A 26864-nucleotide genomic window follows, 5' to 3' on the forward strand; every position below is an offset into this window, starting at 1 on the left:
TAAATCGAGAGAATTAAATGAGCTATTTTGTTTTATATTCTGCAATATAATGAAGAAATCTTTGCAGCACTGTTAAAAAAAGAAAACCAACACTGTCAGAACAGATCACTCAAACACACATCCAGCTCACAGCAGTCTGTGTGATTTCATGCAAGAGCTCACACTACTGAGGTGAGAAAAAAAAACTTAAACATCATTTAGCAGCAAACTGTCAGCAAATGTGAAGGATTGCCACAATCTTTTCAGGCTGTCATGAAGTACATCACATACGCACATGGCCGCATGTGCGCGCACACACTTTCTGTTTAATTAGACCAGAGGCACGTTGAATCACAAACATTTCACAAAACAAAATATTTGGACTAGACCTGTCTGCTAAGCTTTGTACTGAGCCCCCCAAGGTATCCTAGGTGGGGGGGAAAAAACTCAACATGGAAATCCACACTCTCCATTTTGTGATCAGTAGCCTACATTCAGTTTAGCAGTCGCTTTTCCAAACCGGATGCTCGGTTTTGCAATCTGTGCGCATGGTTTTGATTGAGACCACTTGGGGTTGCAGTGATACAACCATTTGTAAATAACAGGTTAATTGTAGGAAAGACAGACACGGAATCGTAGCTAACTTTGCTACAATTCACACACGAGGTAAGGGGAGAAATATTAAGGCGATACATTTTTATAAATCGATGGTAGCCTGTATCATAAATACTGTCACGGTGAAACGTAGAACCCCAGCAAACCACCCAGCCGTACCAATATTCATGATATACCACGGCTTATGTCACTTTAATAAAAAACGGCGTCTATTATCTCGTAATAATTATCCAAAGACAACAAGTTTAAAAATAATGTTTTAATAGATTGCCCATTGGTAATCCCCATTGGTGATTCCTTCTCCTGAGGTTACTAAGCAACGACAATTTCTTGTTTGAATATAACATAACTTTAACTGGCCACATACAAACTATGTTAGTCCACTCTAGGGACTACAAAACCGAGACTACGGATTTCCACATTGATTTATTTATTTTTTCCCCACCTAGGTAGCCTTGGGGGCTCTGTAGATTTACTTTAAACTCAGATGAAAGATCAATTTCATTTTGGCCCTTGGAGCAGAATTGTTGGTTTCTATTCTTTAAAATACTAGTGCGAGCATTGGGTTTGAGTCTGGGTTTTCAATCAGTCTTGAATGTAAAGACTTTTACATCTTTCACATTACATTTCCACATAATCTCTTACAACAGAAACAGAAATTGAGTAGGCTACTCTGCTTCTTTTTGCTTGAAGGCTGCACTTAAGGTAGAGACACCTTTTACAAATTTGTTTAATTCAAAGTAAGTTTACAAGTTTCTCTGGATAACAGCCCCCACTTATCAAATACACAATTCAACAAAAAAGGCATGTTCGGTAGCATTGTTAGACTTCAGCTTGGGTTGCTGAGCAGTGACTGTATCATCTTTAAATATCCCATCACACACCATGCAGTTTGGTTTTAGAGTCAATCTCTCCACACAAGGTGCCATTTGTTATCTGATAGAAAATGCATCTTGGTCAGAAAGCCAAGTAGCAATCACAACTGCAACATCCTGAAGAAACATAACTTATAAGAAATATAATGTGCCTATTACATAAAATGTGCAGATACTTTAACATAGTGAATAATAATAGCTACCTCCTCTTGGACAGTTCATTAAACAAAAAAACCCAGAGGGCACCCGTCAATCACCAGAGCAGACTTAAAGGCTCAGATTAAAGTTTATACCATAATGAAGTGAGGTATTCCTACTTTCCATTCACAGTACAGATGCTGTTTCCTTGAGTAATTGTTAGATGCACGATAGTGTGCTTGGGGTTGTATGTGGGTCATAAGAAAACCCTTGGCTGACCAGATGTGACCTGTAGGCTGTCTATTGGGATCTCGTGATGTAAGACCTGACATATTCCACTGAGTTCACTGACAAACGTAACGCAAAAGATGTTTCTAGACTGTTAGAACAGGAAATACACAGAGATCAAGACTGAAATATACTGAAAACAAAATGGAATGTTTGACTCACTCTGCTGCCAATGAGTGTTTAGATCATTTTTATCTTGTTTAAATGAAATCTCGCTGAAGTGGCTCTCAATAGTACAAACTGTACCAATACATATCATCCAATCTTCACCACCCAGCTTGACAGCTGTGGTATGATGTGAGATTGAGGAGGCGGAGAAAACAAACTTATAAAAAAAACTTTTTTTTAAAAAAGGGAGGGGAGGAAAAGCATTCCAAAGGAAAGGGGAATTAGGACTGGGGGAAGGAGGCAAAATGAGGGAAATGAATGCTGGGATTTTGTAACTCAAGAGTCCCAATCGGTCTCAGCTCACTGGTGCACTGAATTGGCCGGTCTCAGTCAGCAGAGCCCAATCAATAGTCACATACACCATCCGGCTGCCCTTTCTCCCAGCAAGGCCCCGGGATGGGCCAGGGGGCAACGCTGATTGCTCCCAATCGTGCCCCTTATTGACGGGGCATTAATGAGTTACAGGTGAAGCCATGCGTGGGCCCACCAAGGCGCAGGAAAGTGGGGGCTCAATGATTTTTTTTTTTAGCATCAAGGTTATAACCGCACACATGATGAACCCTTGCATTCAAATCAACTGGTTGGATAGTCTTAGGGGTAATGGCACAATCCATTATTAATGGCTCCATTCGCCTCAGATTCCCATAGTATATGCATATATATATATATATATATATATATATATATATATATATATATATATATATACATATTTCTAAATGTCAAATGAACACATAAAAACTATTTTTTAACCAATGTACACGTACCAGGTATATATTTATATTATACAGTGAGCTCCATAGTATTTGGAACGGTACTCTGCAATTTTAGATTTGTACGGATTCTCGGCTTTTATTAAAGTGTATTTTAAACTTTTTATACATTTTCACAGCATTTTTTTATACATACTCCCCCCATTTCAGGGCACCATGGCGTTCGGGACAAATGGCTTCACAGGTGTTTCTGATTAGTCAGGTGCGTTCAGTTGCTTCTTTGGTGAAAGTAAAAGAGCTTTCAATATCTAGTCTTGATTCTTGGCTTTTGATTGCCTTTGCAGTCTGCAATTGGCACTTGTCCACATGCAGACCAGAGTTGTGCTAATGAAAGTCAAGGAAGCCATTGTGAGGCTGAGAAATAAGACTTTTGGTCTTAAAGCAACTGGTCTGGTAGGCCAAAGAAGACCTCTACAGAAGAATTCTCACCATAATGAAGAAAAACCCCAAAACACCTGTCTGACAGAAACATTCTTCAGGGGGCAGGCGTGGATGCGTCAGTAACTACTGTCTGCAGAAGACTTTACAAGCAGAACTACAGAGGCTACACTGCAAGATGCAAATCCAGTGCTTAACACAAAAACAGTATGCTCAGATTACAGGTTGTTAAGACGTACCTAAAAGAGCCTGCAAAAAAGTCTTGTGGGCAGAAGAGACCAAGATTAGTGATGGCAAGAGCAAAGTGTGGAGGCCAAAAGGAATTGTCCAAAATCCAAAGCGCTCCCCCTCATCTGCAAAATATGGTGGTGGGGGTGTTATAGTTTGGGCATGTATGGTTGCCACAGGTACTGGCTCACTTGTCTTCATTGATGATGTAATTGCTGACAGCAGCAGCAGAATGAATTCTGAAACGTAAAGCAACAATGGAATTTTTCAAAGCCAAATACAGGAAAATTCTTGACTGGCCAAGGCATTCACTGAATCCAATCTAACATGCGCTTCATATGCTGAGGAGAACACTTCGGGCAACCATCCACCAAAACAACCAGGACCTGAAGATGGCGGCAGTACAGGCCTGGCAGAACAGCACCACAGTCTTCTTGTGGTGTACATCAAGAAGAAAAATCAAGAAAAACATGCCAAACATTATGGAGCTGACTGTATATACTAAGCATATGTAAACCAAAGATGCTGAAGAAATGTTCCACTGTGCATCTCAGAAATGTAGGCTTCTCATACCTTATGGGGCTATGAGTTAGTATAGTCACATTTCCAATGAACAGTTATGAAATTAGACATCGAGAGACTGATACTCAGGTCAAATTTATGTCTCATGCTACCATTTCCTTCAAAGTCATTCTCGCAAACAAAACTACAACTTCCTCTTTAACAACCTTTTCACCTCCCAACATTCGCTAACTGAGAGAAGAAGGGGAAAGTAGAAACACAGGCCGTATCAGCCAGAGTTTGATTTTAGTCAAATGATTTCTGTGGCATTGACATCATTTCAAGGTTTTTTGAGCCACCTGTCCTATTCTCTCCTCTTCTTTCCATTTTTAATTCTGCCCTGGAGAGGGGATTATGCAAAGGAAGGCATGCGTGTCAGAGGGAAATTTAGTGGGTAAAGACTGCCAAGATTGGCAGGATGAATTAAACCGATAACGCGGGAGACGACGGGGAACCGTGTAGAGCAGAGCGCCTTGGCGATGTTGGTCATTTTGGAACCTTTTTTTTTTTTCCAAGTCGGAATGCTATATCTAAATTAATAAAGTGATGAAATGAGTTTGTGCGGCGGACTTTCTGCTGTTTGACTTTTCCATCTGGATTAGTGCAGGCTGAATGGCCGCTCTGTTACTTTTGTAACAACAGCGCAACTCACTGTTGGAATTCCTCCCTCCCACCTCCCCCCCCCCCCTGCCTCATTACCATGTGATTTCGTATTCCGGCTTCTATGACCTGAGAACGAGCTTGTGGACAGAATACGTCCCATTACACGCATGGATTCTGCGATAGGGACATTTCGTATTTGTCCCATGGACCGATACCGTGATGTAGTATGCAAAGGAGTGGGGCTGCATGCAAAGGAATATTGAATACGAGTTGGCCTGGTAGTGCTTTTAAAAGTGACAAGTTTGTCTTTTTACTTATATCCAGTAAAAATTAAAAAAGTTCCAAGTTTCAGGTTATACTTTTTTATTATGTGTGTGTTTGTATAGACACCCACACAAATTTTTTTTCAATCATAAAATATAGAGGTCCAGCATCTAAAACTTCCCACTTGTTCCCATTTTGACAGTTTTCTGCATGACCACTGTGTGTCAGTCAAGTACTGCAACATTCCCAGTATAATCATGAGCTCTCTCTCGCTTCATAGAGACACGTTCTCACATTCACTCTACTATACAGCTAAATCAATTCTATTGATTGGCCGGGGATTGATGCACCTCCTTCTTGAGAGCCCAGTTCCATAAATGAAAAATAACAGTGATAATTACCGCAACGGTAATGATCAATTACAACGAAACTGCGCTCGTCAGCCCCTCGTTAGTCCGAATGGCCGCCCCTTCCTGACTGACATGTAGGGGCTGGCAAGGTGGGTTCCCTCAGAGGACGCGGCCCCCATCTTTCAGAACGAGACCGCAAAGTTACATTTTCTAATCAGACCTCCGAAAATTCAGCTCACAGCCAAAGTCAGGCTTTTCCATTAGCGCGAATCAATGGATTTACACGCTGTGTCATATTTCGGTCGCGCCGCGAGCCCCCACTCCTTTTGCTGGGGGGACCAGCAGCAGAGTTGGCAATCTCGGCTAACAATCCTTTTGGGGATTTTTCCACCTTTCCTCGCTCCGCTGGGTTACTGAACACGGCGTTCTGTACAGGCTGCTTCGGAGCGTCTCTGAACGCAACCGCGCTCCTACAGCCGCACGCGGATAGCGCGAACAGCTTGCTCGAGATGAAATCCAAACTACAGATGGGAATGTACACAGACCTGTACATCTGCTGTGGCACATTCACATACCACAGAATGCAATACATGCAAGCAATCACAAAACAGGTTCCTCCAATTCAAACTCCAGCAAAATGTGAACTCTGAGAGAATAAGACTCAGGGAAAGTGTTTTATTAGAGTGAACAGGGCATTCTGAAACTGTCCTTACAAGGGAAATGTAATTGTTATGTGCTCTCATTACAATTATTTTGCATATGTGCTAATCTAGAGCAATTTAAAATGCATGAGAACGTAATTGTATTCACCTGATTTATATGGGCAGCATTGCCAGACCTGGTTATCAATATTCCCAAACCAGCGAGTCTGCAATATACGCGCATCACTGAACCCCTAATGAAAATTAACGATGCTAACCAAGAAGCAAAATACCAATCTTGAATACATACAGATTACATCCATAACAAGCCTAAATCAGAAAAACAAAACCATAAATAGACCATACCCTGAATTAGTCCTAGAGGTAAATCCAAAAGACTTTGTCCAATGGAGCTAAATGTTCAAATCCTAGGACTTTTTCAGGTAAACTGCATTTCAGTGAAAATAAGATTTTTTTTTTGTTATTATTATACTTTATTTCACAAAACTGCCATGGGTATCCTTCACATTACATCACTGTGATTACTGTGAGAGTTCTGTACCAGAGGCATGAATCATATACCACAGCACAGAGTAACCATCAGCTCCAGAACATTCCAAACTGCTCTACTCAATCAATACGAGACATGTGGGGTGTATGAGAGCTGATTTATAGTCACGGAAATATATTGCATGATTTCCATCCCAAAAGCCATATTTATTGTGTCAAGTTATATACATTTTCTTCCAATTTATGTTCAATGATTGCCTTTCCAAATCGCTTCATGAAAATCAATCAATTAATCTGTCGTTCTATATAGCACCATTTACAAACAGGTTGTCACAGAGTGCTTCTCAATGGATCTATTCCAGAAGGAATTTTATATGCTGGGAAAACAGTGGGAATGGCTGAATACACACAACATATCGAGCTGTATTTTCTAGAATCAATGTCGCACGGCACATGGGCGCAGTCATTGGCACAGCACGTGGGCACACTGGGCGTGGCCACTGAATGTTTGTATTTTAACATTTGTTTCAGCTAGAGTTGAGAGTAAACGTTTGGAAATAGGTCTCCAATAGGTCTATAATTAGAGAGGGATTACAGTTTAGTTAATGACTCCCAAAAAGGTGATGCATTTCATTATCTTTGATGATAAGTAGATTCCAACGCTATTACATTCCTCGAAGCATCGATATGAGATTAGATACAGTATTAGAACATGGAATTGAGTTAGAGATACAACACTTTATCGATAACTAGCTAGGTATACGAGACTGAATGTATGTGCCAAGTTTATGCCTACCCTGCGCAAGTGTTGTACATTTGCGCATAGTTGATGCTGCAGGCGTCAGGAACCAAACTAACAGTGTCAGGATCGGACCATCTTGAAACTTGACTCCTGCACCACCAGGTAATTTGCATCACAGATTTACTGGATGTTAATTAAGTGGACCCCCTTTTGATACACACAAATGAGTGGTTGGGTAGAAGGAGCGCACAACTGCACAATGGCACTCAAGAACCCGGGAAAATCACCTTTGCTCAGAAATTGTTTTTAGTTCTGAGCTGGCGATTGGGCGAAAGAAATGGAAAACAGTGTTCTCATTCGCTAGATTTTAAAAAACTACACGAACAGCCGAGCTGACAGCACTCTGGCCACCGAGCCGGCGGTATGCTGGCCAGAAAGGCAAGGGCTGCTGCTGCTGCTGCTGAGCACAACTGTGAACACTCAGGAACCTGTTGTGTTGCCTTTGATGTCAGCTGGAACTATCCAATAGGCCACCTGCAGCACCACACGGGATAACAAATGTCCTGGCAAACACAATCACTTTAACAACAGACGCATAAGTAAAATGAAAACATTGATCATGTCTAAATAGCGCTTATTGTCTTTCTTCACATTATAAATGTGTGTAAAAAAGAACAGAATACAGTACCCCGAGACCACAGTGTAGTACAAGTACAAGAGCTATAAACAGTTGAAAACATACATAAATACAGGAATTAAAATAATGAAAAAGAAAAATGACAATGAAAAATATAAATGCTAAGTATGCAGTTTTCATGCTTGTAGAATTTTTATCAAATTGGACAGTATATGATCCACGAAAACCGTTGATTGGCTTTTGACTAGACTATGATCATGCGCACATTTCATGGGAAAGAACACAAAATTAGCAATCCGCCATACACTCGGTGGCGACTTGCGCCATGGACCTGGTCTGAGCAGTTGGGCAGCAGGGCAATTGCAGACACTGACACCAACATCGCAATGAGCAGCACAAAAAATTGCAGTGCGTTGCTTGATCTTGACTGACAACCCCCAACAGCAGCTCCTCTCCCATTTCGGTGCAGGGCAAGTCAAGAAATTACCAAATAACTCAGGCGCGTCAAAATCCATGACGGAAATACCACTTCACCAGTGTGATGGCTCGCAACACGCCATGTGCCAACCAGGAAATGGAGCCCAGAAAAATGTGTTAGTGGGTGATATAGGAGTGTTAAGGAATTGCTCTGGCAATCTGATCTGATGTCGCACCGTAAAAACTTAATGACAAATGGCAAATGTTTTCAATATGAGACCAAAGACCCACAAAGCTCCCATTTGGCTTTGTCAGTACTATGCTCTGACATCCCCATTATGTTACCCACACCAGCACACCTGAGGAATGAGTTCTACTTCAGCACACTCTCACGAGCCACTGAAAACGTTCCCCGCTATAAGCCAAACAGAACACTTCAGAGCAGCAAGCGCTGGTTCAAAGAAAGACACGTCTATCTGCGAGGACTGCTAACCTGGAAGTGCCCTGAGGTTCCCCAAGACATTCCCCAAGACGATCCCCAAGACGTTCCCCAAGACTGCTCGCGCTGCGGTAACCAAGGAACCATGGCCATACCGAGCCCGGTGTCACCAAGTCAATCTAATCTGGCCAAAACCTGATTTTTCCAAGATTTACAAGTAAAAACTGCAAGAGCAAAAGGCTTGGGAGAAGCACTGACGTTGACAAATTAATGTGTCGTAGATTTTATTGCCGCTTCTGGTGCCTGACACAGACTCCATCACCGCAGAGCAAGGTTTTGGCTACGGCGCGCTTATCAATAAATGATAAGATGATGAAAGTGCCGGGATGTGTCATCTTCGTTTGGGCTCGTAACTCAATCAAGCTGCAAGCCTCACTGCAGCTGCCCCCCCCCGCTGAGAACTGGATGACGTTAAGCTTTCATCCATGTAATTCGCTTCCAAAAAAAGGACTTATTTAAAGACCCCCATAGCCCGTTCCTTTAGAGGCAATTAAATGGCAGCTCCGAGACGGCCATATTTTAACTCCCTCGCTGCCGGAAGCTCTCCTTATTTGATGCACCTTTCTAACCCACTTTTCTGTAATTCCAAAGATTAATCACAGTATAAATAAAAGCATACACATGCACTGATGAACTGACGAATGCACATGCATTCCCTACGCTCCTATTCATGCACAAAAAGCAATATGAAAGCGGCGGCACTCTCAATTTTTATTAAAAGTGCCACCTATGCTAAGCAAAGGCAGCTTTTTATTAATTTGTAGTACACTACAAGCTCAGCAAGTTAAGACCGCATCTAATCAACGCTGCACTACCGTCTTCCATTTTTACCATTGCTCTAATGAAAAGAGTAACAGGCCCCGGGGAAAAAAAGGACAAATAAAGTGCAACAGAACTCCCTTTTTAATTGTACTCAGTGGCTGTATGAATGTGTTACGACACTTCTCCTGACGGACGGCTGCGTTCTCATCAGCTCCAGCAAAGGGCCGAGCCATTCCGGGGAAGCACCAATCAATCAGCCGCTTATTAAACGCGAGCCAGGGCCGCCCTATTAAATCAGGCCGCTTCACGCCCGCTCAGCGGTATTTTAGCGGGGAAAGTCGACGTTTTCATCTCCCGCAAATGAAAACGCTCATCGCGCGAGCCTTTCGGGACGAGAGAGACGCGTCCGGGAGAATCTAATATACGTATCAGCGGCTCGGGGGAGGTGACTCCAGGGGGGGGCGGCGGAAGACAATGAAAAACGGCGAGCCGGAGGCAAAGCGTTTGATTCATCGCGGGCGATCAGAAAAAAACCCACAGGTTGGAATTAATTCGGCCCTGATCGCGGGCCGCGGGACAGCCGGCGATTGGTCATCCCGTCCCAGAGTGACACATTTCTGCGTGTCAGCAATGCCCTTCATGTCGGCGCGCTGCTCCGCGCTGTAACCTGAATGCTAATGGAGAATCCGTGATGAATGCTTCGACCGCACAGCGCAGCCTGGGAGGCCTGGAACCTTCTCAGGTGTTCAGATCGTCCAGTAGGACGTACGCAAGGGAGTATTTTCTTGGAGGTTTTGTTTTGTTTTTTTTTGTTTTTTTTTAAATATACAGTGAGCTCCATAATGTTAGCTCCAAAAAACTAAGAGTATAACCACATGCAAATTACTTGATTGCAGATATAAAACTGTGGAGTACACAGCCAAATAAAAAAATATATACATGTCTTTGTCCCAGACATTGTGGAGTTCACTGTATGACAGATACATATACGAGGTACACCTGCTCATTAGTGCTAATTGCCTGTTCCTTCAAACAGCAAATCATGTGGCTGAAACTCAATATAAGGCAGCACCAGCAGCATGTGATAAAGTAAGGTGACCTATGCCATTCATAACATCTGTAACAGCTGGTGTCAGTGGCAGGGTAACGCTTATTAATATTGCAGGCACAAGGACTTAGTATTCTGGATAAGTTCTGCCCGGCAGCAGAAGGAATATACTGGGGTTTGACAGGAATTTTTGAGGTGTTAAAAACAACACAAATGTTTCATCGAGATTTGGTGAAGACGGCTGACCGCAAAAAAAAAAAAAATATGAAAAAGAAACAGAACACCCAGAGTAAAGCCGGCACACTTATGCAATTTACATGGATCCACACGGACCTTCCGCTAAATCTCAACGCGCAAATTCATTTCTTATGCACAAATTTACCTCGAATCAAACAGCAATATTTACAGTTGCGGCCTATTGTGCCAAGACATAAATGAGAACTGCGCCGCTACGTCTCTGGGAAATCCCTGTACGAGAGTTGCTCCATCTTACCCCCCCCCCACTTTCAAGTCAATGTAAAATATTCTCAGGGGGTGCGAGCGATTCATTTTGTGGGATATAACAGAACTAATTTTGGAGTGAGCCACGCTTAATGAGAACCTCTTTGAAGTGCAAATCCAGAGCCCCTTGTATCAGGCAGATAAGGTCTCCATAACCAACCGCAGGTAGCGCGATGCTTCCCACTGGTCGCGCATTATCTCATACAGCCAATTTGATGATCATAAATAAAAAGTAAGCCTGCTTTTTTTCCATTGCAAGTATGTTGATACGCTGCATAAAGTAAAGAAAAAGATGGAAATAATATTTCTGCCCAACAGCAAAGGCAAAAATAGGCAAGCCTCAAACGTTTTATTTGGTATTGTTGGAATACACAAGGCATAAGCTCATTGACCAGGGACTTTCATATATATGCATATATATATATATATATATATATATATATATATATATATATATATATATATAAATAGAGAGAGAGAGAGAGAGAGAGACCGTTTGTGAGAGCATCAAAACAAAAGTATGGTGGCTGGTCAGCTGTATTGTTTTGACTTTGTTATTTATAGACTGCGTTGTTGCTGTTCTCGTTTGTGTTAGTGTTAATCAGTTTAACCTTCAGGGTCCAAGTTGAACTATACAGTTCCCTGCACCTGGAACGGTACTTCTCTCTAGGGTTTTCGACATACTTGTTCCTGGTTATGGTTGTACACTTTGTTGTACGTCGCTCTGGATAAGAGCGTCTGCCAAATGCCTGTCATGTAATTTAATGTTTCAGTTCATTATTCTTCTTTATTCACAAACATTGTTTGTGAGTGCAGCATGCGCTTTCTCTCATGTGGCAATAAAACATTGCGGAGAAAACTGCTGCATCTCCCTCTAATGGGTGTCTGTCACACGGCGGGTGATATGTGCCTTTCTTAAATACACCACAGGTCCTTTCTGTCATAATTTCTCTGAAGTAGTTAAACATTTGTAGCATTTACACAATCCTTTACGCTGTGAAATGAATGACCAGCTGTGCCATCTGTGGTTCAACATGGAGTGAAAATAGCATGTTTTTGAGCCTGAAATTTTATGGTGTAGGAGACACTTTGACGCACCACAATAGTTTTCTCAAATGCTATTGATTTAAATTGCATGCATCACAGCCTTGAACGTAGTTCAGACATTTTCTCAGAGGATAAGCATGAATAATTGGCGATTTTTTTTAATCAAAAGCCCTTCCCAATACTCAATGTATGGAATGTGTATGCGCTGTGGAAGAAATTAGTACCTTTTTTTCTCATCAGAATGATGAATATACGTACTCAATAAAAAAATCCCTCAAACTGAAATGTTTCAATGACTGGGAGACAACTTCAACATTTACAATATGAAGCTGAGCATCGTGTAAGTCTGTGGTAATGACAACAGTGTCCAAAGTTAGCTCGTCGCTTTCACAAGCCCTGGAAGTTGGAATACAAAATACACATACACAGGTGCCATTTTGGGTACTCTACAAATATACTGTATGCAAATATGTGCCAATATGCTCTTGTCAGTTCTGGAATGAGCTGGCAATCGCTAAAAAGGAATGTAAAACATTGGAGCCCTGTTTCTTTTTGAGAACCATGATTCAATATGACTGTGTATTTCACCATAATTCATTGTCATGGGGGGAGGAGGGGGGGGGGGGGGGTGGTCAGGGTTTCTTTGGCCTGCATCGGCCCTGAAGGAAAGGGCTGGCAGCACAAGCGGAATGCGCAAGCCAAAGACTGAGGCAGCTCCGGGCCCACTTTGCGCTTTATGAATTTAAATGAAAGGCCTGATTAATTCTTCCCTGCTGTGACTGCACCCAGCCTAAACACTTCATTACTCCCCTCCTCTGTGCTGGAAGCGCGGATCAAGAGGAGCCATTTCGCTCCCGTCGGCCCGGAGACGCAGATCAATTTCCGGCTGCATCATGTTTCTATTCTGCGCAAAGTCCATTCATTCATAAAGGGTGACAATATAGGAACAGCAGGGGTGCTAATAAAGAAAAAGGTGGTGAAGATCTGAAATGAGCTGAAATATTGCTCCCCGCATTATTAGAAAATGAATACCTTTTTTTAAAAAAAGGCTTCCCTGTCAGACACCCATTTCTTCTTGTTTTTCAGCGAACAAAATGTATAGAGAGCGCAGAATTTCACTGCGCTACTGAAGGTGTGCATTCAAATCAAGGCCAAAACCAACAGAACAGGCACTGGTTCACACTCCTTAAAAAAGAAATAAAAGCTCATTGTTTCGATTTATCATAAATTACCCCGAGGTCATTCTCTCCAAAGTTTTCAAAGTTCAGAAAAAGCAGGCCAAAGAAACATGCTATGATTAAATTGTATAAAAGAATATTTATAACAGTACAGAGACAGTATTATAGTACTATTAATTTCTTTGCAAGAAACGCCACCGTTTTACATAGTGTTATTAAAAATATGTCATCCAGCCTGCACTAATGAGTAGCACTGCTGGCATGAATGCACAGCCGCTGTGGGGCTGCAGAGACTTACCAGTACTGCTGCCACTGATCCTCCTCAAAGAGGTCCTCCGGGATGGGATCGATCAGGACCAGGTCCGACACCTCCCTGAGGGAAAGAGGACACCCGGTGATGAAGCGCGTGTCCACAACCCCCCAAACCCCCCCCCCCCCCCCCCCCCCAGCCCCGCGCCCGTCCGCCGCGCCGGTCTGGCGGTAATGAGGGCGAGATGTATCGCGGGGGCCCACCTGTCTGCCCCCGGAGACGGATGGGCCCGGCCGGCCGCGAGGCAATATTTTCATTCTCCGGGTGTCATGCGTCCGCCACAGCTTAATTTACTCTCTCAACCGCCGCGCGTCCCAGTGATGAAACTTTAAATCTCTCACCCCCAGGAGAGGCCACTGGGGGCGTTAATCATGGCGTTACAGTGGGTGGAGGCTGGGGGGAGGGGGGGATGGGGGGGGGGGGGGGCTTGAAGGCGGGTTTGAGAAAATTGATGTCCCAAGCTTTGATAAGTGCGGAGTGAGGCAGCGGACTTTTGACTACCCTTGCCGCGCTGATGTAATCGATGTGTTGCGGGAGATCGGAAACGCTAAGTGGAAATTCTCAGAGTTGGGAGGCGCTTGAAAAGGCACAGAGGCCAGCTCAACAGCGCGCTAAAATCCAAGATGTGCCCGGATTGGACCCATCGGGTTTTACACACATTAACCAGGTGTGTGCTTGCTAGATTCCATAAAACGATTTCCCTTGCGATTCATTTCCAGTAAAAGTATTTTTGAAATCTTTCATTTGCTGGAAAAAGTGAATTTTACTCAAGTCATGTGATCAGCATGACTTGTGATCACAAGAACATGTTTAAAAAGCAATGAAATAGGCTGTACTGTAATTCATTAAGTTCAATTAACACTACTGATATCAATTAACACAATGGCATACACTTTGACTTGAATCACATTAAAGCGAATACATTTTTATTGGCATTATGGAAACTTTCTGCATGAGCCTGTGAAGCTTTCAGTTTTTTTTTTTTTTTTAAATAATTTTTTAATCAGTGTGTCTTACAGTATGATGGTCTCAGAGAACTGACAAACAAATGAGCTATTGTGCATTGTACAGGATAGCAGGGTTAAGAATAATGGAGGAGTTAACTCACGAATCATGGATGTGGCTGTAGAATCTCCCATTGAGCGTGCCCAGTTCAGACCCCACCAGGATGAGAGGCGTGGCAATCTCAGCGGATTTGATCAGACGATGGAGATCATCCACCATTCTGGAAAAAATAAATAAATGATAAAAATCAGTCAAATTCAGATATCAAAGTACACCAATTCACAGTTTACAAATCACCATACAACTAACCTAAAACCACATTCTTTACAAAAATAAACATGCCTCATGTCACTAAGACGTCACATCACTAACACTTATAAAACACACAAAATGGCTCACCCCTTTTGGGAAGTTAAAACCTAGCTAAAACCTAAAAACGCCACCTTTACCACAACAGGCTTTTTCCTGCATTGAAATGCCTCAGACGGGCCTCCTGTTTTAATCAAGCCCTAGCCAAGCCGCCTATAGGAGAAATTGTGCACAAAAAAAAAATCACTCCTAAAACAATTAGAAATGGTCCGTGCATTTATTGATACAATTTTGTCTTGACTGATACTGCAGTTCAAGTTTCAAGGAGAGCAGAGAGCACACACACACAATGTCCGCAGCACACAAACCGAAGGGTAAACAAAGCCCCGGGCTACTTTGCCTCCGAAGAGAAGGCGACGACAGCAGCGGTGACAGCTCTGAGAACGAGCGAATTGGCAGGAGAGGCGCCGGCCAATAAAACACAGCCCCGCACAGTCGGCCATCTGCCTGTGCCGTGCCTACAATGCTAATAAATCAAAGCTGTGCTCGAGCAGAAATGAAGAGGTTTCGGTGTGGCTGTGGGGGCGGCAAGGCAAAGGGGGTAATCAAAACGGCAGCTTGTTGGGCTATTGAATTCTGGGAAATTGATCGCTTACGTGAAAAATCCGGCCTGCGCCTGGGCCTGCCGCCAGAGCAAACGAGGCCGTTGACCGGCTACGCGCGGCGTATCTCATCCTCTAATGCTCAACGACGCGTCGCCGTGTCGGAGACAAAAAAGATTAGCGTGGGACTGCGAAGGCCGGCCGGCTGGGCCGACAGGCGGAGGACGCTCGCAATCCGAGAGCGTCTGACGCAAGCGTTTGTCCGGGATTGAAAATCAATGGAGCAGGCTTTTAGTCGCCAAAGCCTACATCAGAAGGCCATATTTCAAGGCAAGTTCAATACTGGATTGACGATACACCGGCTTTCTTTACTGTGGGAGTACAGGGAGTCTTGTAAAATACTTCGGGAATCTACTTCAATGTGCTTTCTATTGAGGTCCTGATGCCACCTTTTGAGTAGGAGTATTAACCTCGCTGTCCTGGTCAATTTCAGTTCAGAGGCCGTCTACATCAGACTACCAAATCAGCCCATTTTACGATTGGCTGTACAATTCCTTGCATTCCAGACCCGCTTTGATTTACCAGTCCCTCACTGGAAAAGAGAAACAGGTACTCAGTGGGGCCACCTGATGACATAATGATAAAATAAATAAACTGGATATTGTATGTGACAGTGAGAACACACATGGGGCAGCAGGATGGAGCAGTATCTCAGCAACAGGGCTAAGAAGCAGCAGGGTGTAGATCTACTGCTGTAGCTCTTATACCCTACAGGCTCTTGGCACAATTACAGCCTCTGTGAAATATCTGGGTTTTGAAACACATGCTGAATAACACCCTTGCTTAGCAAATAATGCTGATCAATAAATAACAACAAAAATATACACAGTAATCATGTATTTGTAGTTGGATTGTTAACAATATAAAATTGATAGAAACCACTAATAATTATTATTATAATTATTATAATTATAATTATTATTATTTTTATAGGAACACTATTTCACAAAGCAAAAATCCTGTTTTGTTTGTCACATCAAGAATGACTGGCAACGCATAAGCAGTAACTGGAAGGAAAACTTGATTACGTAATGACTATCATGGAGCAATAAAATCTAAGCATGTGTAATACATTTTTTTGAATTAGCAATTTTAGATTAGCAAATAAATGAAATGAATCAATGATAGAACAGGACATGCAATCTTTCTGCCTCTGAAACTGCACCATACACTCAAATTAGTACCATGTTCATTTGTTATTCCCCGGCATGCAGATGAGCCAGAATATTCGATTTTCCAAATATTTTACCCTGTGACGAATGCATTACTTCAATCGGCATTCAACTTCTAGATCTGCTTAATAACGCAGCACAAATTCAGAATTATATTCTCTTGCATTAGTATTCAAAATGGAGACCCTAGCAACCCAGTATAAAAAGATAAGATAATTCATATGTAGTAATTATCCCGCCTGAATGTGTGAGCAAATGCAGATCTCTCCGGATTGAGTCATTATTTACAAAGAACGGTAGCTTCATACAGGACAAAAAGGGGATTTTTATTGTTTCGCATATTTCATCTTGGGGATAGCCGACTATTCAAATGTCAACTTCATTAAACTGCAAGCCATTGTGAGGGCTAAATTATAGGTCTGGATATAGGCTTTGGCATGTTACACTGGTTTAGCGGACATAATCCAATGACGCAATTAACAAGGGTGGCGGTAAGAACTGGTCTCAAATAGACGATTTCATATTAAAAGTTTCATCACAGAAACTGATTTTTGACCAATTGTACTGTTCTGTTTACTACAATCCAAAGGCAAACAGCTAAACTTGAAAACTCCATTAAACTACAGAAAACAAAACAAAAAATATTCTACACAGAATATTACACAGATGAGAAAACAAAGCCCCAGGCTGAATATCAGTCAGGACATTTCCTGCTTTCCAGAAAACCAGGTCTGTGTATTTGTGTATACTCAAAGTGATCGAACAGTCTCAGATGTAAAGCAAGCTTGCATTCAGATTCAAACGTATTTATTTAGGTACCTTATTGTGACAAAGCATTTCAGTTCTTGAAAGGACAAGATCAATCCCTCTCAGCAGGTAAAATATAAACTTTTCTATACAGACTCATGGTGAGTGGGAACACTCCTGTATTCAAAGAGTCCCGCACCTCTACTCTGCATTTAGATCATTAGTGTTGTATACCAGTGTTATTTAATCATTTAAGTGATAACGCTATCAGCCCGAAAGCATCACACCAGACAAAGAGATTTTTTTGGTTACTGTTTATGATATTATAAACAGTCATTTAAACAGTGCTTTTCAAAACTGCAGAAGAGCTCACCCGAATCTATAAACTACAATCGTGCAGTCAAGTTACCCCTCTTTAAATGCAACCTTTGATGAAAAACTACAGCAATCCATCTGTTCCATCATTTCAATGTAACCACCAAAACCAATACAGAAACGCAAAGTAGGGGGAGGGGGATAATATCATCCATCCATTACCTAACCCGCTTACTCCCAGTAAGGGTCGCGAGGAGTGTTGGAGCCTATCCCAGCATGCATTGGGTGAGAGGCAGGAATACACACTCCACACAGAACGGCCCCAGCAAGGATCCGATCCCAGGACCATCTAGCTGTGAGGCAGCAGTGCTACCCACTGCACCACTGTGCCACCTCAGGGAGAATATCAGGATCAAACAGATAAGGACACTAATGACACCTACCAAGATCTATTGTCATCCGAGCCAATCTTTTTGGAATGATGGCTAATCACCAGTGTAATTCCAAATTCCATTTAGAAGAGTAAGCCCATTGATGTCGCCTTCATTATTACTTTACAATGTGCACAACTGCACTGTGCTTGTAATGACACATCCCATGTTAGTTATTTATAATTAAAAAATCAAGTCCTTTATGATTTCAATGGCTGACTTTATTGTACTATTTATGTCTTGGGCAAAATATCACAGGCAACAACTATTAATTTATGATTTTTTTCCTGTCATGCACACAATCCCTAATTTACTCATTAGCCGCTTTTCCACCGCATGGTACCGGCTCAACTCGACTCAACTCTACTCGATTCTACTCGCTTTTGGTACCAGGTACTTCGTTTTCGACTGCACTCCCGTCAATGTAGCTGGTCGTCATAGCGATACTGCATGAAATGTGTTTCTCTGACCAATCAGCGGTCTGCAGTGTTTTCACGTCACCTTTTGGCATCGCCTCGCTTGGAACCTCGACGGAGGTGATACCAAAAAAAGTACCAGGTACCAGGTACTATCTACAACTTTTGCCCGATGGAAAACCAAAAATTTTGAGTAGAGTCGAGTCGAGTCGAGTTGAGCTGGTACCATGTGGTGGAAAAGCGGCTATTGATATCAAAACCTACACTGGATTTGTTCAGTCTCTTTTTTAAATACATTTTAAACCTTAATTTTCCTTTTCTCCCAGTGTGAAACGGCAGCCTATCCAAAGGTATGTCTCATTGCTGCAGTGCCAGTTTCTTATAGAGCCTACAAGTATGTGTTCTTTCTCTTCCAGGGCCAACCGCCACTTCTTTTCAGACCATGGACTTGGAAGACTGCACTAGAATTGCAGTAGGCACAGCAGAGACTGCAGGCACCTGGCTGACCAGAAGGGTCACTGTTACACAAAGAGAAGTGTTGACTGAAACTGTCCATCCCTGCACAACACTACTGTCCTGTCATCCTGGAACAAAGGGGCACATGCATATACAAGGAAAAATGTATCCAAACAAAAGAACCCTTTTTGCTAATGGAGAAATCGACTTCTGAACCACATAACTATTGATTAATCTTAAATATATTTGTTAAAGGGTGTCGTTGTCCTAAATTCTATATTTCATTTTGAAAAACAATATTTTTGAGAAAGGAGGGAAACAAAATCAGTGGAAGTGTGTAATATGAAATTTAATACCACAACCTGAAAACTAATCATGTAATGTTCATTCATTAGACCTTCTGCATAATGCACAAGCACACCCAGTGTGTCTCCAGCCATCAATCACATCATCACATCCTAATGATTACAAGATGTTCTTTAACCTATAATTAAGCCTTAATGCAAAGACTAATCATGATTTGAGGGAAACGAGCAGACATGTTTACCTTCCAGTTGTTGACAGTCCCCAGACTTTCTCCATTCCAGTGGTTTCGTTCTGAATGGCCCGTTTGCTGAATCCAAGGCCTACCCTATCATATGTGCATACCTGGGAGCAGGGTGGCAAGACAGAGACACAAAGTCAAAGTTCTGAACCACAGCCACCCATGAGTTCAGTTTCCCACTCGGCAATGAGTCTATTAGTTTTAACTTAAGTAAAATGGTGGTAAATGCAAATGTACATAGAGCAGACTTGTCCATGTTGCCAGTTTGGTAGAAAAATATGCAAATATTTTGGCTTATTATCTAAAAGCAGGATGTAATGATGCAATGTTGTTGGACTGTGACAGCATGTTTAGAACAGTGTAAATTTTGGCACTGATAAACTCTTATTGAGCACACAACATTCTTGCGAATATGTCAACTCTCAATCGCATGGAATTCTCCAATGTAGCTTTTCTTACTTACTCAGAGAATTTCAACTAACATTTATAGTTTAAGAACATACAAATATTCAATGGACAGACCATTTAGCCCATCTTGGCTTGTGACACAACAGGGAATAACTGATCCTCAATTGGTAAATCGCACAGCCCATATTAGAAAGACCTGTACATGTGTTACCAGTTACAGCGATTGGTTGGCTCTGTCTCTGTATTTTCCTCTGTTCCCTTATCTCCACTAGCAGCATCTAGAAGTCCCTAGCTGTCACTCAAGTCATGACCTCTGAGTCACACCACACTGAATTCCAACCAAAAATACTGGAATAATATTATTTCAGAGATCACACTTGTCAGCTATATTTCTGGACAGACAAACACTGTATCGTCATGGGCATGCACCGAAAGTACACCAATGACCGACTTTAAACAATTCCACATAGGAAGACTCAATCTTGGCTGATATAATGGGATCACTCAGAAGGTTACAAGAAGACTCCAGGTAGGTACAGACCATGCACAGCAATGTGCCTCACTTGTGAGAAAGCTTTTCAGACTTTTCCATGAGACCCTAACAACCAGACTCTTACCCGTCAATCAACATGATTCATTTAAACAATACGTGAGAATTGCGGTTTCTGTTCAATGCATTTTTGTGAAATAAACATTCATTTTTGAACTTCTCACTTACAAAAGTCATTTGAGCTCCTTTGCTAAACTGCTTTGCTAAACTGCTTCCAAGATCGATAACAGCATCAATAAGACTAACCAATATGAGATCTTAAACAACCCACACCTACTGATTTGTTTTTTTTTCTTTGGGGGGTGGGGGGGGGGGGGGGGTAGAGGGAGTGTGGAATGAAAGGAGCATGCCAATTTGATGTGTTAAATTAAATCCACATTTAGCCACTCATTGAGAGAATACACCCACAGATTCCAAAACAAGCAAGGCCCCTGCCCTCCGCAGTCCCATGAAATGTGATTCATTTTGTCCTGCGTTAGCATCCCTGGGGATTTTCTGAGCTTTGATTGCAGAGAAGGGGCAGCCTTTGTTCCAGATTTGAAGGGGTTGCAACGAACACCGACTGCTTAATAACAGACATTTGATGGGAAGTGAAAATGACTGTTTGCAGGTTGGTGTGTTTGCAGCTGCAGATTAGCAATGATTATAGAGCCGGGACACTTTTCTTTATACAAGAGGTGCTGTCAGGGGGTGTATGCAGTACAGTACAAGGGTGGCAATACACAATAATACCTTGCATGCAGTCATCTACCCTATGTTCTGAGCCACGTTTAACGCAGTTAGAAGCAGAAACCAACCAAGTGGAAGCTGAGGCTTTTTGGTTCGAGAGTTACAAATAACCAGAGCACAAAGTGAAATTGCTGGCTCGGCAAGACATCAGATTTATGTTTGGTAAATCATACAGCAGCTCATTAATTTGACAGCACAGTAAACAGCAAGTGTATTCGAATAAAGCTGTGTTTAAACAACCTCATAAAAACTATTTTCCCCAAAGCTTGACAAACACTGATGTTTATTAAATTCATTTTTTATTTCCATTTTGGAAGGCACAATCATATTGATGCCTACAGGCATCTCCCAGTAAATATGACACTTTCAAACAGTGTCCTCAATAGCTTCTGGGAAGGGAAGTCGCAGTCGGTGGTGCTGGTTTTTTAGGAAGTTCCAGTCTGCATTCATTTATAAGTCAATGTTTGAGTTTGCTTGAATCACTGCCTCCAATTGCAGCCACACTTACACCAGATCACAATTCATCCGAGGAAGCAGCAAAGCACATAAGCTGAGTGTAAAAGCAGCCAGGCTCATAGTACCATAAGGTCATGAGTTATAGCCAAGTAAGTTCTATCTGAGGTTCAGATCCCTACATAGCCAATGAGGCTCTGTAAATAAATCAATGGCGAAAAACTGCACGTGCACCAAATCCCACAATAACACGAACATTTGAGTGTACAGAATTGATGGTAGCACTTGAAACAGAAGTGAAATAAGCTAATTACTTTGTCTTTTAAGTCTGTTTTTTTGTTTCTTACGAGTTAATCATGAATCACATCATCTTATTCAACTTACAACTCATTTTAATGCTTCTATGGTATGGCTGTCTTTATTCTGATACAGTGGACTATGGAAAGACACACTACTCACTGCCAATATTGTCTTTGCACAAATTGCCATTTGATTGATTAGTCATTTGTAAACCTTTTCTATCTCCCTACTGTACTATTTAACACAGACAATAGTAGTAAGTTATGCTGTTCATCTACAGCTGATATAATACCTCAAATTGCATGCCATTTTATCACTCCAAATGGGCCCTGTGTGTGTGATTTTTTTTTGGGATGCACTTAAACTGAAATGCAGAGATGTCAATATGGGCAAGCCACACAGGCAATAATTCAGAACGAATTGCCAGGCAGGACAGAGAACTTCCTCGGACCACTTTTTTATGTTCATCACAATCATTATGCAGAGCTATTAAAACACTATTTTAACACAATTACTTTAGCACAGAGTGCAGAGAGCCTGTGCCCTCATTATATGGACGCATAAAAAGATGATCTCCTCCCCACAACACCCTGGGCCAATTCGGGCAACCGCAGCCAAGCATACCCTCTCATCCAAAGCACATCTTTTGATTCCAAAGTCAACTTGCAGAGCTGTTCAGTCACTGCATTAGAGTAGTACATATTGCACCCTCTTGTGCATTGTAGGCAAAGGTTGTTCACAGACAACCATCAAACAGAGGAGTCACTGCAGAACAATAAAATGGGTACACAATGCTACAACCAGGAATTATACTGCAGTATGATTTTTGTGGAGTGTGCCTTCTAAAGCACTGAATTTGGGTCTTTATGAGTCTGGTAACATTTGTGAGCTTTTTTTGTAAGTCATGTTAGTTCATGCCAACAAAGTAAGACGGGCCTAGGTTCTGATCCAATGAGCCAAATTTTTGTTCTGTTTCCAACAGTTCGTGAAGGTCTGGGCTTCACTTCTGGGACTTGCATAAAGGAGTTCTGTGTCACCAGAGGTGCATCCAAAGCAAGAAATTTTTCTGAAAATCTATGAGCAAAGTTTTGATACTCACCTTTGTTACATGTGAAATGTCTTCCTGTATGTGGAACCAAACATCGGATGACATACCGGTGGGAGCATCCAGCATAACTACCAAGGAAGTAAAGGCACAACATGACTGAGATGATGCAAAAGCGCATGACTCATACTGAAATATTGTACACCACAAATACAGCATGTAGGCCTACTTCTTAAACTTGACAAGGTATCTGTGAACATCAAAGTTCATTCTACTGCTAAACAGATTTCTATTTTCTCTTACTCTCAATTTTGGTTTTGACACATTGAGTATAAACAAATATGATCATGTATCTCTGTTATAACATTACTGCATATGTGTTCTGACAGTAAAAACAATAAAAGTTTGGTTTACCAACAGGCTGCCCCTTTCCTTTGCACATTAGGTGGATCTTCTGACCTAAACCAATATCTACTGATACACCCCCTGCAGAAAAAAGGACACAGTTAATAATTACCATCTTCACATATTATGGATCTATAAACTTCTACCTAAAGTTTTCAAGTTGTTGTTGGAAATGGTTTAGCAATTAAATCGCATTTATTTTGTATTAGCAACGGCTTAATCTTTGTATATATATATTGCATTGGGTACTGGGCTTGTAACCTAAATGTTGCAGGAATGATCCCCAGGTAAGACACTGCCATTGTACCTTTGAGCACGGCACTTAACCTGACGTAGGCCTACATACCCAGCTGTAAAAATGGATACTATCCAAGAATGCATTAAGTTTTTTAAGACGCTCTGAATAGGCTAAGTGAATCTGTGAAATGCCAGTAATGTAATAAACCAGTAAACAAACATAGCCTACTTGTAGCAAAATCTGGCATGGCTAAAAGTGTTAACCTGTGCATCACAACCACTACTGAAATCTCTTTAAAAGTGTCATTAGGAAAATGTACACACATTTTCTTAATATTACCCAAATATGTTATGATTCTTATAGATTTACCTTAGCCATAATGTATAGGCAACAGTGGTAGGACCTACAGTATATTGATGACGGATTTTTTCTTGAAACTCAAGAGTGTTTGCAAGTTCTAAAAAACTGAATTGCATCAGTACATTTGGCCCTACAAATGGATTACATGTTAAGAAATAAAATAATTAGCCAATAATTTGAATGCAAAACAACATTGAAAACAGCCATAGAATAGAGTGATATCCCTACACGTAGCTGAAGAAAACATTACTTTGAAAATCTTTGTATTACCTTTAGGTTGAAGCATAAGCCCCTCTCGCTGTAATGATGCATAATTCAGAAAGGGGGGGACGAATATGATGACGAGCAAAATTTTTCCTACAAAAGTAACTGTGGACCAGATTCCCTTGTTATTCTCGCCGCCCGCACCTTCATCAGTACCCGGAGCCTGTTTAAAGAGGAGCACGTTAGTAACTTCGGTGAGACACTACTTCCGCAGCCTGTGAAATCTAGTCACGTCAACATAGTAGCAATGGTGATATCAAGTATCTACAGCATATTTACTAATGTTGCCTACACTTTATACCCGCCGACTACAGTCATGCAAGTCACAGACAAAAATATACATTGGTGAGTTAGATAGCAAGGTAGCTACAACTTACCTTGTTTTTATCAACTTTGGAATTCCCCACATTGTCATCTGGAGCGGCCGTTCGTTTGCGAAGCATGTTTTAAAACAAGTGTACTGTAAATTCAGCCAGATCTACGGATTTTTCTGACGCAGACCAGAACTGAAAACGGTGAATGAATGACCAACTACAGTTCCGTGAGCACCTGGTGAGCACGAATAATGTGTACTCCAACTTCCTTGTTATGTACAGTGGCCGACATAAGCCAAATTTTTTACCAGATTTAGAAAAAAGCGTTTCGTCTGTTGAGCCTGTGCCACATGCGACCTACAGGGTTTTGTTTGTTGGCCATTAATAAGACACTGAAGCAAGTCGCGGACGGTGTCTAGTGCCTCTGGTTCCGTTGAAAACTAATAATCGGCGTGGTGTTCTGTTCACCTGTACAACTGTGTGCTTGCTGAACTAAATAAAGGTTAGGTTTCGTTCCAAATAAACAAATTAATCATAGCAAACAAAGAGAAAATGGTTTGTGTAGTATGTGCAACATTGGGATGTATATTTGTGTAAGATATTGGTATTAACAATTAAAAATGTGAATTTTTTGGTTGTATTTATCATCATGCCATTGAGCAGTGGTATCTGTAATAACAGATAATGTAATAGCCCTGGATGTTGTAACAACTCGTCACAGTGAAATAACTGTAGTATTTACAATGACATAAAACCCCAATATTGCAATAACTTGCTCAATAATATAATAAACTTCCAATGATAACAATAACTTTCTGGACAGCATAATTATTTATAACATCATCGGGTAGTTACTACATTATCAGGTGGGCAGCATCTTTTCAATGATTAGTGTAATATCTTCAAGACTGCCCTCAGAAAGTATTCCGCCACCTTGAACCTGCTCCAACTTTTAAGGTGATACCATGGATTTTCAATGGAATTTAACCCTTGTGTTCTGTTTACTTATTAGTACCTGGGAAATCGTGGACATCCAAGACATTATTGATATTTTAAAGCAATGCAGAAATAAGAATGTATGCAAAAATACTCAATATATTATCTTGTCTCAATATACTCCTTATGTTATCTTTATCTCGATTCCAAACTATATAAACAATACATATGGGTAATGGTTGCCATTCAACTCTGCAAGGTAACATTTAACAATGAAAGTGTCATTCATTTTCTGTGATAAAGGTGTGATTTATATACATCCACAATAATGAAGGCATAGAGAAAAGGTTTTCATGCAGTAGATTATTGTTTTGAGCTGAACATATCATTATTCAAAGAAAGAAATAACAGATGATGAAAAACAAATAGAAACATAAAACAAGAACCAGATTTACACTGGTTTAGTCACTGTACATCTCTCAAAGGCGTCATTCCTCGTCGTCCTTTTTCGAACATGAATCTTCACACTAAATGCAGACGCCTTGCAGTCTGAAACAGCCTCTCTTCAACTATTTGCCTGTGTTTTGCTCCATCCAGCTTGCCTCTGATGCCAACAAGCTTCCCAGTCCCTTCTGCTAAAAAAGCAACCCGACAACACGATGCTGCCAAAGCCACACTTGATGGTGGGGATGGTGTTACCTGGGTGACGTGCATGCATGCATTTGGTTTCTGCCAAATACAGCACTTTGATTTCAGGCCAAGCGTTCAACCTTAGGCTCAACAGGCCACAGAATATTCTTCCAGAAGGTCTCAGGGTCACAGGGCTTAAGGCACAACTTACTGTTGGCTGTTTTCAGGAGTGGTCTCTGTCCAGCTAATCTCCCAGAGGTTAAGTCTGTGAAGTGCTGAAGAGATTCTTGAAATTGAAGATTTTCTTCCATTGCAGCCAATGAGCTCTGAAGCTGTCAGTGCTGTTGCAGCCTCTTCTTTGACTCAGTTTGGTAGCACTTCCTGATTGGCTAGTGTCTGGGCTCTGCCATATTTTTTTAAATCATACACACGCATGCACACATGCATGCATACACACACACAATACAGATAAAGACCCTAGTGTAACTTCTAGAGAGGAGCCAAATTATTGACATCAAACCCCAAATTATTGATATGAAAATGATGCCAAGTTACAAATGAACTTTCACCAATGTTTCACAGAAACAAAACAAACAATATCCGAAATATTTTCTACATTTTTTTTCTACATTCATTTGAGTAACATGGCTCCATTTTTTTTCA

General features: G+C 41.5%; 1 protein-coding gene across 1 annotated transcript in view; it reads right to left on the reverse strand.

Annotated features, from left to right (window-relative positions):
• The window catches only part of si:dkey-122a22.2, a 35126-nt gene extending 10227 nt beyond the window's left edge, over positions 1-24899 (reverse strand). The window contains exons 1-7 of the mRNA XM_035383930.1: positions 24699-24899; positions 24328-24484; positions 23469-23540; positions 23109-23185; positions 19573-19673; positions 14621-14737; positions 13501-13575 (exon numbers count right to left, since the gene is read on the reverse strand). Coding sequence (XP_035239821.1) covers positions 13501-13575; positions 14621-14737; positions 19573-19673; positions 23109-23185; positions 23469-23540; positions 24328-24484; positions 24699-24764 — 665 coding nt within the window. The 5' untranslated portion in view covers positions 24765-24899. The remainder of the gene's footprint in view (positions 1-13500; positions 13576-14620; positions 14738-19572; positions 19674-23108; positions 23186-23468; positions 23541-24327; positions 24485-24698) is intronic.
• Between the last annotated feature and the right edge of the window lie 1965 nt (positions 24900-26864).

The sequence above is a fragment of the Anguilla anguilla genome, chromosome 1 (genome assembly GCF_013347855.1).
Source record: "Anguilla anguilla isolate fAngAng1 chromosome 1, fAngAng1.pri, whole genome shotgun sequence".
NCBI classification, from domain to species: domain Eukaryota; kingdom Metazoa; phylum Chordata; class Actinopteri; order Anguilliformes; family Anguillidae; genus Anguilla; species Anguilla anguilla.